The 17,677-nt window shown below is 42.2% G+C and overlaps 1 protein-coding gene across 1 annotated transcript in view; it reads right to left on the bottom strand.

The window, feature by feature from the left end:
- Positions 1 to 5,777, bottom strand: part of septin7b (septin 7b) — a 43,153-nt gene extending 37,376 nt beyond the window's left edge. Inside the window, exons 1-2 of the mRNA XM_060900613.1 lie at positions 5,760 to 5,777; positions 5,569 to 5,671 (exon numbers count right to left, since the gene is read on the bottom strand). Coding sequence (XP_060756596.1) covers positions 5,569 to 5,671; positions 5,760 to 5,777 — 121 coding nt within the window. The remainder of the gene's footprint in view (positions 1 to 5,568; positions 5,672 to 5,759) is intronic.
- Between the last annotated feature and the right edge of the window lie 11,900 nt (positions 5,778 to 17,677).

Here is a 17,677-nt window from a genome sequence, read left to right as displayed (position 1 = left end):
GCAAAACAATCTGAGTCTCTGCTAATTCGCATATTTTATCGTAATTGTTGGGTCTCCAACTATTCGCAGCCCAGTATCGAGGTCTACCAGAAACCCACACACACAGACCAGTACCTACTGTTTGATTCTCACAACCCACTGGAACACAAACTGGGGGTCATTGGGGCTCAGAACATTCCTACAACGGTAGAGGGAAAAGGGAAAGAGCAAAAACACATCAAGGAAGCACTTCAGAAGCACGGGTATCCCAACTGGGCTTTCGTCAAGACCAGAAAAAGAAACATAACGGACAGGGAAGAAAACCGCAACAAATGCAAGAACATTGTCATTCCCTAAATTCCTGGACTACCTGAGAAACTCAGGAGGATCTTCGACAAAACACAACATCCCTGTACACTTCAGACCCAGAAACTGGTCCACCCTAAGGACAGAAGACCCAAACAGGACAAGGTAGCATACACAATTCGGTGCAGTGAGGAATGCACGGACCTGTACATTAGGGAAACGAAACAACCGCTTTACAAGCGCATGGCTCATCACAGGAGAGCCAGTTCCTCAGGCCAGGACTCTGCAGTTCATCTTCAACCTAATAACAAAAGGACACTCGTTTCAAGACTAAAATGTACGCCAGAGAAAACCGGTGGCTTGAAAGAGGAGTAAAAGAAGCCATCTTTGTCAACCTGGAACGACCATCACTGAACAGACGCGGTGGTCTGAGACACCACTTATCAGCCACCTGCAATGCAGTCCTTGGCACACTTCCCAGAAAACACGTCCGCACCAGGACTCGGCTGACTCCGATGACTCGCGTGATGGCAGAGAGCGCCAGTGACCCACAGATCACCCTAACGACCCTCGAGGCTGCCAACACCGTTCACACCCGGCCCCCAGTGACCTCAACAACCTACAGGATGACTCAATGACCCTCCTTACGGTTGCTTAGAGCAGTGTTTCGCAAAGTGTGGTCCGCAGACCACTGGTGGTCCGCGAGAGACCTCAAGTGGTCCGCGAGGTGATCTACAAATGTAGTCAGCGTTTTCAAGATAAGCTAGCGTATGCTTTGTAACATTATTAGAAAGTTAAATTTATCCAATCTTGTTTTTAACGGCAATCAAACGGGCCTGTAATTTCATCATTATTATTATTTAAAAAGCGTTCTGCATCTGAATTTGCACCACATAAAACTTGTAGTGTGCACGTGCTCTTATTCCGCCTCCCGTCTCTAGGCAACAGTCACCTCACAAATCTCTGCCTTACAGGCAAACAGACCTGAAAACAAGCAAACGAAAATTCTGAACATACAATAGGCTAATCCTAACTAGCTCGTGGCGATTTTTTTAATTTACAGCCGATGAGGTCCTGGACACAGACACAATCACTGCTTTCAAAGAACACCTGCGTGGCCTTCACTCGCAATTGGAACGATACTTTCCGGAATTAGACACGGACTTGGAGTGGATCAGAAATCCATTTGGAGACAAAACCCACATCGAACGTGTCAGTTCTGCATTATCTGCAAGAGAGGTTGACAGCCTAGTGGACATTGCAGCGGATGGCTCCCTAAAGATGGCATTTAGGGAAAAATCACTAACAGATTTCTGGGTTCATGTGCAGCCAGAACACCCCAAACTTGCTGAGTCTGCATTAAAAACACTCCTGCCATTTTCATCCACATACAGATGCGAGGTTCGGTTCTCAGCACTGGTTGGGTCGAAAACTAAAAAGCGAAACCAAGTCAATGTGGCCCCCAATCTCAGATTAAAGCTGTCCAGCTTGGAACCAGATATTAAATCACTGATGCTTAGTATGCATCAGCACCACTCCTCCCATTAAGAAAAAAAAAAAAAAAAAAAAAAAAAAAGAGTCAGTTTCGAGCAGAAGACAAGCAAGTGTAATCTGTTAAATCTAACGCTACGTTCACACTGCAAGGCTTAATGCTCAAATCCGATTTTTTTGTGAGGTCGTTCACATTAACAAATATATGCGACTTGTATGTGATCCTCAGTATGAACGAAAAGCGACCTAAAAGTGTTCCACATACGCATTGCGGGATACGACGACGTCACACGCAGTGAGCATGGCCAGTGTTTACGGAAGTAACCTAAAGTTTCCTGTGTATGACAGTAGCCAGCATGGAGTACCTGGCGATGATGCAGTTGTTGTTGCGACGGAGCCAGAACATGCACAATAGCCTGATGTTAAGGAGGAGGTTGAGAAGGAAGAGGGAAAGGGTTTTGGCTCAGGCGTTCTGCGGGGTAGTGACTGCAACCTCCGTTCAAAGGAACGCGTCATGCGCCATGTTTTTGTAACTTTTTTTGAGAGACCCGCCGCCTACTTCAGCGCAGAATAGTGACGTTTGTGGCTTGTTGATGACGTGTAAGTCAGATGAATGCGACCTGGCGGTTCAGACTGAAGTCGCATATGAAAAGATCGGATAGGAATCGGAATTAGGACCACATATCCAAACGGCCTGGGTCGGATTTGAAAAAATCGGATCTGTGTCGTTCATATTGTCAAAAGATCGGATACAGGTCACATATGGGCGAAAAAATCGGATTTGAGTCACTTCAGCCTGCAGTGTGAACGTAGTGTAAAACTTTTGTTCATTTCAGTTCATTCATGTTCCTCCTAATTTTGAACTATTGATATGAAATGTTCTGATTAACTGTTTGCTGAGTTTTAAACCTCCATACTTTTGCCACAGAGGATATGGAATGGATAGGCCTTTAATGTATTTAGTTAACCATAATTTTTTCAATTAAAAACACCTAACAGTGCACATCTCTCAGAGCCTAATCTAGGAATTTGAAAACAGGGGACCGATCCCTCACTAGTTGTAGAAACAGGGGACAGAAAATATTAACATGGGTAAAAATATCCCTCATTTGTTCCAGTTAGTGGGGACAGAAAAATAAGTAATACATTGGTAGATATTTTCAAGAGTATATCTATAAACAGAGCAGTTTTATTAATCTTTACTTTTAGAATATCATTAACATAATACTAAGTTGAACTTTCAACAAGAAAAATTAAACAAATTACTAAAAAAAAAAAAAAAACTAGCAATCATGTAGAAAGTGTAAGATTACCAGGACTACAAAAATGCAGAAAAATAGGCTTTACTTATCCAAATGCACCTGTTGGTTCAAAAGTTAAAGTGCAGAGAACCTCACAGCACAACATGAAGTTACCTTAAAATATAATATAAATGCCTCAGCTTTCATGTAAGAAAAAAAACTAATACTAGTACTGTGTGCAGGCAGTCTCTCCTGAAGACTAAATTAAACAATAATTATAAACTAATAAAATAAATGGCTCAGAATCTCACAGTATGATGCTGAAGCTGCCTAAACAATGGAAAATAAAATACCATTTTGGCAAAAATGTTGGCATCCATTAATTTCTTGTATTAAGTAAAAAAAATAATAAAGTGCGCACAGTCCTTCACTGTAAACATAACACACTTTCAGTAACAGAATTTAAGCCTACATAAACACTGACTCGCACATCATGCAATGTTGCCAGATACTGCTGACGTTTTCCAGCCTAAATATGTTCAAAACCCGCCAAAATGCACTTAAAACCGCCCAATCTGGCAACACTGTGCACATGCTGCTTCTCTTGAACGTCTACACGGAAGTAAGGCGGAAGGTAGTTTGTCGACGTCGCCAACGATTGGATATAATAGTTCAGAAAACTGTTTTACCCGCTAAATAAACCATCCGGAATACTTCGGTCCTTTCCGATTGGTGTGTAAACAACGCTATATTTACCGCAGTGCTTGCTAGCAGGTGCTGACAAATTGATACGCACAAGATTCAGTAAAACGCGACTACACGCTCTCTACTTATAAATGCGCGACAAAATGAATAGATACGCGATATCACTCTTGCGCCCAAAAAGTGGATGTGCGACAGACAGATAAAAAACGCGCATTATCACGTATCACGCGCCCTAGATTAGGCTCTGTCTCTGTATGGTCTGTGTTGTGTGGGGCGGGGGTGTTGACAGGTGGTCCCTGACATTTTTTTTTTTTGGGACAAAGTGGTCCTTGGTCTGAAAAAGTTTGAGAAACACTGCACTAGAGCATAAACACCTGGAACTCCCCACTAGTCACAGAACTGAAGCAGCCTTTCGGATGAGAGGTGAAACGTCTAAGAATTTCAAGCAAGTCCAGTTGCCTTTTTAACCAACCCTGGTTTACGATGACCTGGATGACTGAGAACCTTCACCGACACGATCTTCTGATACTCCCCATGTTAGCAGGGCCATGCTTTAGATTTTACACTCCTTTTTTACTGCAACAGAGTCTGAAATTCCATTCAATTGAATGAAATCTAATTTAAACCTAACTTCATTTTCTCAGTATATGATTTAATTAAACTTCAATCGAAAATTTCAAAGGTTTTATTTTTTAACGCTTTGTACACGTCCTTACTCAACCCTTTACCTGCTTGTCTATGTAGTGTAATCTGTGCCTGGTGATTCCCCCCCACCCGTTTTGCAACACGTGTCTTTTGAAAAAAGAAAAAAAAATCTGTATAAAACAAACAAACAAGCACTAATCGTAACAGCTGTAACATCAGGAACATTTTAACACTGATATTTAACAGGCTGTTTTATTTAGTGTTAACAATTAAAGTTGCCCGTTGTTGTTTAATGCGTTTTAAATCCCAGATGTTTCGTTCTCCGGACTCGAGCTCGGGATGATGACAGTACGAGGAAGGAATGAAGGAAATGTGCTGAACACAAACTTTTCATCAAGCAGCTCTGTGTACGCTGCCCAAGAAAAGAAAAGAAAAAAATGTCTTTTTGCAAATAAGAGAGGTGGGACGATTTGCTGCAGGAAGGGGGGGTGGGGGGGGAGACTGCCTTCATTCAGCTTGAATAAAAAGCTGGTTAGAGCATCAAAGAAATTCAGAACGGTGCAAAAAACAAACAAAAAGCATCTACTGAGCATCAGGCCTGCACTGTAGGAGCTCGGAGGAGAAAGACTAGAGTGGTTTGATCGAACAGGATAACTCAAATAACCACTCTGTACAAACATGATGAGCAGAAAAGCAAGCCCGGATGCAGAAGAATCATTCAGGCTGTGTTTCTTTGAGCCAACAACAGGAATCTGATGCTATAACGGGCAGAGGTGCAACAAAACTGGGCATATTGAGGGGAGAAAAGGGGGGGGCGGATATTTTTGGTTTGCTGCGTCATTCTGTGTAAACTCAGCCGTTTCTGAGGTGTCTTACGATTCTACTCTGGGTGGAAAGAAGAGGGGAAAAAAGTCTCCATTTTGAACAAGCATTTTTTTTTCTTTTTTTAAAAACAGACAGGATGTGAAATCACTGCCTTTCAACCCTGGCTTCCTGTGTGGTTTTACCCTGACACTGTTTGCAACGAAATGTCAAGAAGACAGTCACCCAGCTGGCCATCATTCAACGCCAGACAGGAAATTCAAACTGCTCGCACATACACTTAACAAGCACATCACTGAAATATGCCCGAGTACGGCGAGAGACCAGCGCAGGAGCCCTGAGGTTAGAATCCACACGCAGAAAGTGACTCTTCTCTTACCTACAACCATTAATGTGAACTCGAAGCCCCGTTTCACAGACTTCCTGTAGACTTGGTTGGGGAGGCTGGCGAAGCCAACATATCCCTCGTGATTCTTCTGCTGCTGTGGGGGGGAAAAAAAAAAAAAAGCCACATACTTTTCATTTCCTGCTTCTGAAACACAATTCTGTTCAATTCGGAGTAAAACAAACCCCGTCCTGAATATACATCCTGCATCAGCATCAAGTATTTAAGACCGAGTGTTCTGTCGTAAACTTGATATTCACTCCAAAATATTTACTCAAGAGTTAACGCTGATAATCGTTCCAAAACGCTGAACACCGATTTAAGATAAAACCTTTCATGTTAGTTGATGATACTCACTGCTGTTTGTTTACATCCGAGCCACGTCCGGATGAAGCCGAGGAAATAAATCCAGCGATAATGTCCACCCACGTGTCCAGGATTAGTTTTCCCACAGGAAGGAGACAGAAATAAAGATGTTTTAGTGTCCAGAAATTAAGTGCATCACTACAAATTCGAGAATAAAATACAACGAGTGTAAGAAAGTCTATGCACCAAAAAAAAAAAAGGACAATCATCTGACTATCACAACGCATGTAGCTCTCTGTGCTGGTGGGTGAATTGATGGCGTTACTGCACCACTCCGTGTGTAAAATACAGGTGCTGGTCATCTTTGAAAACAGTAGTTTTCTCAAAAAAAAAAAACTTTTTGGTACCTTTCTGATTTAATACTTAAGACATGAAACGTCTCTTGCACGTGAATCCGGGAGCGTGGACCAGATTTTCACAGCAGTATCCGATTTCCTTTTCAATTCCAATATAAATCAATCAATCAATCAATCAATCAGAGACTGTCAGAACAAATTTTGGATTCAAATCGATTTTCGACCAAAATGACTTCATGAACCTCAGAGCTCTGGTGCAAAGCTTAAAAAAGCCCAAGTGTTGCAGCATGTAGAAAAGAGGAGACGGGAGGAGACAGCACATGAAACATGATCAGACAGACACAAATCAGTCAGACACAAATCACTCATGGTTCATGTGGTGAGATCTGCTGCATCGCTTCACACCTCAGCCACACAACTAGGCATTACTGAGAAGATAAACCTATTCGTCGCCCCTCGGGGCAGGAACGAGCCGCATTCGGATTTTCATCTGATCGAGCATGAAAAGTGACGTCGGAACCCCTGTGGGCAGCGATCCTGAAGCATGTCGGAAAGCACTTATGGAAGTTCAACTGTTTTTTTTTTTGGTCCCAGTCGGCATCCTAGCGAGCAGTGGATTCTTCTCCAGGGCCAGAGATGGAAACCCGAATCCGAGAACAGTTTTTTTTTTTGTTCACTCTTAATCGTGATTTTAACTGTGTACAATTTATTTCTTATTTAGCTACATATTTCTTATCATACTGCACATGAATTTTATTGGTTTTATATCCTCTTGCAATTTCATGATCAATTTTGTTTGATTTTTATGATTCCATTTGGTTTCATGTCTTCAGTCTTGCCTCATTATTTCTCTTTCCCTTTCTATTCATGCCTTTTACATACCGAACTGCATTTGCCTCAACTGTAGAGTGCTTTGGATCAACTCCTGTTGTTTTTAGATGTGCTGTTGAAATAGTGACTTGACTCAACTCCGAGAGCGCACAATCGTTCAAGTATTTGGGACTCGATCAGATGTTAGTGTGTATTAGCCCCGCCCCGTGTACAAACTGGGCAGGGAAAATTGTTCTGTATTTAACTTCGGCTTATAAACGTGTAACTCGTAACCCTCCATCTCGGGACAACCCAAAGAACTAGTAACGTCAGGAGGGTCTCCTTAACCTTGCCGATGTTTCAAAATGGTTGCTCGCAAACATCAGCATGAACGTGCAAAGCGTTCACGACAACCTGGCATTTTCCAACTCTGAACCACCGGCTTGAAACATTCAGCTGAACAACTCTCCAACTCGGAACATCAGAGTTTTTTCCCCGTGGAGTTGCGATTCCATAACATGGCAGCACTCAGAGTGAAAATTAAGAACAAGAAATAAAAGCATAGATTAAGGTTTCTGAGCCAGCTTTTGACTTTACGTTTCAAATCTAAACACTGGGTAATTAATGCCTTGATTCCTGAAATGTTAATTCACTTCCTGCAAAATTTGCGCCGCCAAACGGCTTTTATTAGTATAGGTAATCGTATGGGGCGGAGTAAAATTAAGGATCAATTAAGGATTAATTTCACGAGTGATAATATATAGGGCCAAATTCATACTTCGGAAGCCATTCAAGTTCACAACATTTGTCATTCACGTTTTCTGAACCAATCAGGGCGCAAGACTATCTATCTATCTATCTATCTAGCACGTTTGAATCAGTTTCTAAAACGTCTTTCATCATGACACGGCGACGCAACACAAGGATTTTGAAAGTGGTTTACAAAATTTTATTAGAACCTCTTTACAAAAGCCATTTTGTTGACAAAATTTGGTCGTTTTTGTAACCAAGCAACGAACTAGCCAATAGCATTTCAGAAATACGGCCCCGTGTTAAGGAAAAAAAAAAGCCCTCCTTGATTGACCAATCAGAATTGAGTAATTTGGCCCTATGTATTATAAACAGTTTAACAGTGAATTATCACATCAGCTTTAAAAATAAACGACACATGAACCAAACAAGTCTCTCGTTCAAGGTTTTACATGCAGCTTGCACGGACATTTTATTTCTGACGGAGTTGGGGGCGTCGTGGCTCAGGTGGATAAGGCGCCATACCATAAATTCGGGGACCCGGGTTCGATTCCGACCCGAGGTCATTTCCCGATCCCTCCCCGTCTCTCTCTCCCACTCATTTCCTGTCTCTACACTGTCCTATCCAAATGAAGGTGAAAAAAGCCCAAAAAATTAAAAAAAAAAAAAAATTTCTGACGGAGTTTGTGTGGTTTTGGTCATCGTTTTAGTCGTGAACACCGCGTACGCTCGTGTGAACATTTTGAAACGACGCCGAAGTGAAGAAACCTTCCTGAATTTTTGTATTTTTTCTCGTCCAAGTTGGATGTGTAGGAGTTAGGGCCTCTGCATGCTCTTGCGACAAGGCTTTCGCAGATAGCTTTTCGCAGACAGTTGTAATTTATCGTTGAGCGGGGACTAATGGGCGTGTGCGATGTTATTCACCGCCACAACGCAAGGGGGCACGAAGTCGCGAGGAGTAGTTGGTGGGTGTGGTTAGTGGAGTGTTTATTCTCCGGTTACTTATAATGACTAGAACTGGAGTCGTATAGATGTACGTACTTCCTCGATCAACCGCTCTTCATGCTGCTCCATCTTCGCTTGTGTTTTTAAAAATGGCAGTCGTGAAAACAAACCAAACCGGGAAAGTAGGGAAGCGGAAGTGCATGTACAGCGGATGTAGAGTGGACCAATCAGAGCCCTCGTCTGCGGCAGTCACAATTTTTGGGAGGTGCGCGCAGACGCCATGTGCGAGGACTGGGTTGTCAGCATAAATTGGCCTTTAGGCGTTGTAGAATGATTGACCCTACTCTGTTTGAGGGCGGGGCTAATGCGCTTTAGAGAGCGTCTGATTGGATGCAGGTTGTACAAGTACAGGATGAGTCATCAAATGTTTCAGTTTACATTTACAAATAGATGCAGTTGTGTTTTGTGTACAGAGACTCGTATAAAAATCTACATTTCGATTCTACTGAGACTTTAAATGCAATAAATGTCTTCATGCAGGTTAATAATTCACCTTTTAACTCTTTTTATAGCGTTTGGAAGCGCGTGCACTGCCTAAAGGTTGTGTGACTAACCAAGCTAACCAGATTAGCAGCATTTTTACTCGATGAGCTCATTTCCATGACTTCATACCAAACTCATTACGCCTTTTCCACCGCCGACTGTCAATATTACAAACATTCAGTTTGCTCTAAATGTACTTAAAGTTAAAACAACAACAAAACCGCTTTCTTGGTAGCTTAGCTTAAACAGACCTCCAGCTAGCTCGCTAATAAACGCTAAGCTTCACCCCTCCGTTTGTTTGTTTGTTTAACCAAACTGATAACTAAAATACTCCTTTTTTAAAATATTTAAACTCGGTTTTAGTGGCTGTGAGGTTTCTTGACGGTTTATTTGTCCTTTGTTTGATTAGTCATTCCCCTCAGAAATGACACACAAAGCGGAAAAAAAATGTTCACAGGAAATACCCAAACTCGCGGTCTGCTGAAGCTAATTTAAATGTTTGTGGGTTGTTTTTTTTACATATATTTAAAAACCGTAACTACTTCAAACCATCACCTCTTCGACTTTGTTTTAAGTTGTTTTGTAGTAATTAAATAGAGCGAAGTGAAGTGAGGGTTCTTACCCATAATATTGCTGTTCAGAGCTGCCTGAGAAACCGAGCCGACATTCCCCTGCAAACACTTCCGCAAAAAAACTCTACGCGCCTTACGTCATGTAGCCGCAGCACAGCGGCTCTGAGTTACGCAAAGTGCGCAGCGGCGCTTGGAGAATCGCCACGGGAGGAAACTGAATCGCGCCAAACACGCAGATTTAAAAAAAAAAACTTAAAAATAAATTACAGAAATAGTTTAAATATCTGTGGGAAAACGATAGATAGATGAAAATATAATATAAATATATTCTGACTAGATATAAAATCTATTTATTTATTTATTTATAAATATGATATTTTATTATGACTATTTATTTATTTATTTATTTATCTAGCCATTTGTTTGTTTGTTTTTGTTTGTTTGATAATTTTATGATGACGCTCATAACCACAATTAAATTGTTAGTCATTACTTAGCCATAATAGATAGATAGATAGATAGATAGATAGATAGATAGATAGATAGAGAGATAAAAAATTACAGAACTATATTATGACTAGATATAAAATCTATTTATTTATTTATAATTATATTTTAATATATGACTATTTATTTATCCATCCGTTTGTTTGTTTGTTTGTTTGATGATTTTATTGTGACGCTCATAATCAACCACAATTAAATTGTTAGTCATTACTTAGCCACGATAGATTTTAAAAAATTATAAATAAATATAATAACTGACAGATAGATAGATAGATAGATAGATAGATAGATAGATTAAAAAAATTACAGAAATATATTCTGACTAGATATAAAATTTATTTATTTATCAATTTGTTTATTTTTTGTTTGTTTGTTTGCTGATTTTATTGTCACACTCATCATCAACCATGATTCAATTGTTAGTCGTTACTTACTCAGGATGATAGATAAAAATAAATAAATGATAAATCAATAGAATAATGACTGACTGATAGATTAAAATATTATATAAATATATTCTGACTAGATATAAATTCAATTTATTTATTTCTCATCTCATTATCTGTAGCCGCTTTATCCTGTTCTACAGGGTCGCAGGCAAGCTGGAGCCTATCCCAGCTGACTACGGGCGAAAGGCGGGGTACACCCTGGACAAGTCGCCAGGTCATCACAGGGCTGACACATAGATACAGACAACCATTCACACTCACATTCACACCTACGCTCAATTTAGAGTCACCAGTTAACCTAACCTGCATGTCTTTGGACTGTGGGGGAAACCGGAGCACCCGGAGGAAACCCACGCGGACACGGGGAGAACATGCAAACTCCACACAGAAAGGCCCTCGCCGGCCACGGGGCTCGAACCCGGACCTTCTTGCTGTGAGGCGACAGTGCTAACCACTACACCACCGTGCCACCCTCTGTAGAATGTATTTCGGTAAAATATCCTGGTATGATATATGATCCATATGATTATCGCATTTCAAGACAGCAGCCTTGGCACTGTGCTCTTGAGCATTTTGTTTGTTTTTGTTTATTCTTTGTCTATCCAGCTGTTCAAACCCAATCATTAACACCAGAGAAAGGGGCAGCTGTGGCCTGAAAGTTACACAGCAAAATCCCCAGTGTTGAATTAACACCCAGAGTGTTGATTTAACACCCTACTGCGTTTATATAGGTCCAATTGGACACAAATTAACTCTGAAAGTGTTAATTCAACACTGAGGAATTTGCTGTGTAGAGAAGTAGCTTCATCCCAACCTCAAACCTCTGGCCGACTCAAACAGGTTTTCCTCCAGAATTACCCTGTATTTAGTGCCATCTATCTTTCCTTCAGTCCTGACCAGCTTTCCTGTCCCTGCAGATGAAAAACATCCCCACAGCATGATGCTGCCACCACCGTGCTTCACTGTAGGAATGGTGTTCTCAGGGTGTTGGGTTTGCACCACATGTGGCATTTCCCATGATGGCCAAAAAAATACATTTTAGTCTCATTTGACCAGAGAATCTTCTTCCATGTGTTTGGGGAGTCTGCCACATGCTGTTGGGCAAACTCCAAACGTGTTTTCTTAAGCAATGGCTTTTTTTTTTTTTTCTGGCCACTCTTCATTGTTTGGAGGCTCCTTGGTTTTCATGTTGCTTGCTTAGTAGTGCTGCAGAGTCAGGGTCCTTCCAGAACAGGTTGATTTATACAAACATCATGTGACAGATCATGTGACACTTTGATTGCACACAGGTGGATCTTAATCAACTAATTATGTGACTTATGAAGTGAATTGGGGTGGCACGGTGGTGTAGTGGTTAGCGCTGTCGCCTCACAGCAAGAAGGTCCTGGGTTCGAGCCCCGGGGCCGGCGAGGGCCTTTCTGTGTGGAGTTTGCATGTTCTCCCCGTGTCCGCGTGGGTTTCCTCCGGGTGCTCTGGTTTCCCCCACAGTCCAAAGACATGCAGGTTAGGTTAACTGGTGACTCTAAAGTGAGCGTAGGTGTGAATGTGAGTGTGAATGGTTGTCTGTGTCTATGTGTCAGCCCTGTGATGACCTGGCGACTTGTCCAGGGTGTACCCCGCCTTTCGCCCGTAGTCAGCTGGGATAGACTCCAGCTTGCCTGCGACCCTGTAGAACAGGATAAAGCAGCTAGAGATAATGAGATGAGATGAAGTGAATTGGTTGGAGCAGCTCTTATTTAGGGGTTTCATACGAAAGGGGGTGAATACTTATGCACACTCCAGATTTCTGGGTTTTTTTCCCATCTTAATTATTGTTTGTGTCACAATAAAAACAACAACAACAACAATGTGCACCTTTAAAGTGGTCGGCATGTTGTGTAAATCAAATGGTGCTAACCCTCCAAAAATCCATTTTAATTCCATCTTGTAATGCAACAAAACAGGACAAACACCAAGGGGGATGAATACTTTTGCAAGGCACTGTATACATTTTTCTTATATTACATACAGTATATATAACTTACACAATACTGTGCAAAAGTCTTAGACACTATTTTTTTGTCTTATAAACTTTGTTATAGATTTCTATTTTATGACTTCTACATTGTCGGGTCATAACATTACAAAAAAAAAAATTAAAGTCCAAACGTTTGTTTTCCAGCACAAAGTTAAATGTTACTGGAAAAAAAAAGTTTGTATCTGAGCAACATGTTCCGTAACAGAGCACTTTTCAGATTAAAAAAGAAAACCTAATGAAGGCTGCTGGGTTTTGGTGCAAAATGAAGAAGCGAGTGTGACAGTCAAAGTGTCCAGAAGAACTGGGGCTGGTTCTGGAAGACGCTCAGTAAAACCTACAGATCATTTCCGCATAAAACTGCACTCGCTGGACCGCAGACTACTATTTTTTTTTTTAAAGCAAAGGGTCGTCTCACACCGAATACTGAGTTTGTGTTTATTCATTTATTACGGCTTAGTGATTACAGTTTATAGTATTTTTTAATGTTGAAACATTTAATTTCATTATTATTTTTAAGTGATTTTTGCTCTACAGCATTTCTTTACATGTGCGTAGGACACATGTATATTACATTACAGGCATTTCGCAGACGCTCTTAAAACATAATTCTGGTTCTGATTCTGATCTCCTAGAGCATGTTTTCTTAGACATGTGGTTTGGTTAATATGGGACGGCCTTGGGCTGAGGTGCCCTTGAGCGATGCACCTCACTCCTAACTGCTCCCTGCCTGGGCGCTGTTAGCATGGCTGCCCACTGCTCTGGGTATGTGTGTGTGCTCATTGCTCACGTATGTGCGCACTCACTGCTTCAGATGGGTTAAATGCAGAGAGGAATTAAGAAGAAGAAGCCTTTATTTGTCACATGCACACTTCAAGCACAGTGAAATTCATCCTCTGCATTTAACCCATCTGAAGCAGTGAACACACACACACTCAGAGCAGTGGGCAGCCACACTAGAGCGCCCAGGGAGCAGTCAGGGGTTCAGTACCTTGCTCAAGGCCACCCCACGTTAACCTAACTTTGGGGGAAACCAGAGCACCTGGAGGAAACCCACGCAGACACAAGGAGAACATGCAAACTCCACACAGAAAGGCCCTCGCCAGCTGCTGGGTTCGAACCCAGAACCTTCTTGCTGTGAGGCAACCGTGCTAACCACTACACCACCATGCCAAGCATGTGATGAATAAAGTTGTTCTTCTTCTTAATATACATCTCATTTGTAATTTTTAGATACTTCTGCTTATTTATTTATTTATTTATTTAATTAATTAACTCTATCTACCGTAATTTTATTTAATTTATTTTGATGTTATATACCAGGCGGCACGGTGGTGTAGTGGTTAGCACTGTCGCCTCACAGCAGGAAGGTCTGGGTTCGAGCCCCATGGCCGGCGAGGGCCTTTCTGTGTGGAGTTTGCATGTTCTCCCCGTGTCCGCATGGGTTTCCTCCGGGTGCTCCGGTTTCCCCCACAGTCCAAAGACATGCAGGTTAGGTTAACTGGTGACTCTAAATTGAGCGTAGGTGTGAATGTGAGTGTGAATGGTTGTCTGTGTCTATGTGTCAGCCCTGTGATGACCTGGCGACTTGTCCAGGGTGTACCCCGCCTTTCGCCCGTAGTCAGCTGGGATAGGCTCCAGCTTGCCTGCGACCCTGTAGAACAGGATAAAGCAGCTACAGATAATGAGATGAGATGAATTAAAATTCCAAAAAACGATAGTTACACTAATGCAGATCATCGCCACCTCATGCATTATCAAAATTTGTCTCACGGCTCCCTTTCCCATGTCACAACGTCACTGCCGGGGTCAGCGTATGGTCAGCATATGATCAGCCTACATTTTATATGGGGGTGCCTTGAGAATTTGCATACTTCTGAAGGGTGCTGTGACTGAAAAAAGGTTGAGAAACGCTGTTATATACAGTACCAGTCAACAGTTTGGAAACACCTTCAAATTCGATGACACTTCATGTCTTAAAGTAATGACTGACTGTTATTTCTCTTTACTTAGTTGAGTGGTTCTTGACATAATATGGATTACTACAGTTGTCGATCAGGGCTATTTACTGTATTTTTATTATTTACTCTTTACTGGTTGATGGTGTCGAATGCATTAAGAAGGCAAGAAATTCCATTTTTGACAAGACACGCCTGTTAATTGAGAAGCATTCCAGGTGACGACCTCATGAAGCTGGTTCAGATAATGGTTTTCGACCCACGTGACCGTTGCCATGTCAACAAGTAGACAGCGCCATTTTGACGGTCACAAATATGGCGACTACCGGTAGCGATACACTGTTGATCATGACGAAGTCTCATTGTCGAGTATTTTATCCAGCCTAGATGACGCGAGTAAGAAGCGATATCACCAGAAAATCAATGATGCTGGTGTACGTGATCTGTACACGTTACCAGACTATCTTTTTCTGGCTTTGCAGCGCTGCAGCACGGGTGATCTTCCTGACCTGCAGTCAGGCGTGTGGGAAATACCAGGGAAAAAACATAAAAGAAAAAGGAGCGAGATGCAGAAAACACCTTCACTATCCAGCGACGTAGGGCATTTACAGGGCGAGCAGAGGGAGAGGTATTTGCAAAAATTGAGGTTAGCAGGCTTAGAGAACGACGTTTACCTGCTTCCACCAGGATTGTTCACTGACGTACGGAAGTACACGAAGCCCTCGTCTTTACCTGACTTCGGCCCACATGATCTGTATACCTATGTCGTTAAAAACCAGGCTGGGTAACATGCCTACATCAGCGGGTCGTCCCTGGAGCCGGTGGTCGCCATCTTATTACAGCTAAGGTTTGTTCACATTTTCATTTACTTTCGGTCCTCAGGATAAACAAAATGTTATTAAATGTCATTGAAATAACTTCTTAGTCTGTTGAGACATGGCCTGTTATAAATTTGCTGTTACCAGGCAATGACCAAGAACTGTATTATTAGGGTCGGTGTCTGTGTTGTAGCAGTGTACTAGCAGCTAGCTGTTCGCACTAGCTAATGTCAACAACAGTAGCTGGTATGTTACTGTAGCAATGTTTACGTTCAGTCATTTGGATGACTGTTAAAACCTTTCAGTCTCAAGTTTTTCCTTTACTGTATTTACTAGTTTACTGAGCTAGCACGCTCGGGCAGGCTCAAGTTTTTCCTTTACTGTATTTACTAGTTTACTGAGCTAGCACGCTCGGGCAGGCTCATTTCAACGGCTCATGCCGTTGAAAGCTTCAGGTTTCTGGGTTCCACAATCTCTCAGGACTTGAAGTGGGAGACAAACACAGTCACTATCATCAAAAAGTCTCAGCAGAGGTTGTACTTTCTGCGCCAGCTCAGGAAGCTCAACCTGCCTAAGGAGCTGCTGACACAATTCTACTCTGCCATCATTCAGTCTGTTCTTTGCTCTTCCATCACTGTTTGGTTTGGATCGGTCACCCAACAGGAGAAGAACAAACTGCAATGGACAATAAGGTCTGCAGAGAAAATTATTGGTGTCAACCTGCCCTCCATCCAAGACTTATACTTGTCCAGAGTCAGGAAACGGGCAGGTATCATCTCTGCGGACCCATCACACCCTAGTCACAATCTGTTTAATCTTCTCCCCTCAGGGAGGCGATATAGATCACTGTATGCAAAAACAACCAGACACAAGAACAGTTTCTTCCCTCAGGCTGTCTCTGTGATGAACAGCTAAAATACAGATTCATATATCAGTAATATCACTTGCAAAATATCTGCACACTCATACTGTCATTCTGTGCTCACTGTTACTTATATTTATACTTATTTAAATTTACTATTTCATCATTGCATTATGCACCATATTGCACCAAAAGGGAAATCCTTTCTGTGATGAACAGCTAAAATCCAGATTCATATATCAGTAATATCACTTGTAAAATATCTAAACACTTATACCGTCATTCTGTGCACACTGTATACTTTATATTTATTTAACTATTCCATACTTGACTTACCTGGATTACTTTGCACTATGCACCTATTTTGTTGTTGTTGTTGTTTGTTTGTTTTGTGCATACGCTTTTTTTTTTAAATCTGTTTTGTACTATGAGAGCTAATGCCGCTTTTCCACTACCAACGCGGCTGAGTTGGGCTGAGCCGTGCTGTGCTGAGTTGGGCTGAGTCGAGCTGAGTGGGGCTGTTGGGGTTGCATTTCGACTACAACCGTGCTGAACTGTGCTGGCTGGAAGTGGGTGGACACATTGGGTGGAGTTAGCGAAAGTGGGTGGACGTCACGTGATGTCGTTAGGCGGCGCAAACAGTGACATCAGTGACCTTTTAAGCGGTAGTCTCACGACCCGGATAGTAAACAATAAACATGGAGGACATGGAGTCGTTAGTGTTGCTGGTCTTGGTGCTGTGGCTTGTTGTCACCGACAACGCCAACAGATACTGGCAAGAGCGTATAGATGAGGCGAGGCGCATAAGGCTTCAGAAATTCTCATAATTCGTAATTCTTCTTCTTCCGGGTTTACGGTGTTTACAGATCCCAGCGTGCTCGCGGGGCGTGTGTGGGCATGTGAGGACACTCCTCCTCACCAATCAGTGCACAGGGGAGTGTCTCCTCACGCCCCTCGCCCCACTCGGCTCGGTTTGGCTCGCTTCAGCCCCACTCCAAAACCGTGCGAGTTTTGGGAGCTGAGTAGGGCTGAAGCGAGCTGAGTCGTGCTGTTCTGAGGTAGTCGAAACGCAAGCCGTGTTGGGCTGAAGTGAGCTGAAAAAGGGTAATGGAAAAGGGCCATAAGTGAACCGGAGTCAAATTCCTCGTGTGTCCACATACCTGGCAATTAAAGTGTTTCTAGTTTCTAGTTCTAATTCCATAGGTTCCATATG

The sequence above is a fragment of the Neoarius graeffei genome, chromosome 19, assembly GCF_027579695.1.
Source record: "Neoarius graeffei isolate fNeoGra1 chromosome 19, fNeoGra1.pri, whole genome shotgun sequence".
Taxonomy (NCBI): Eukaryota; Metazoa; Chordata; class Actinopteri; order Siluriformes; family Ariidae; genus Neoarius; species Neoarius graeffei.
This window is presented reverse-complemented; position numbering and strand designations above follow the sequence as displayed.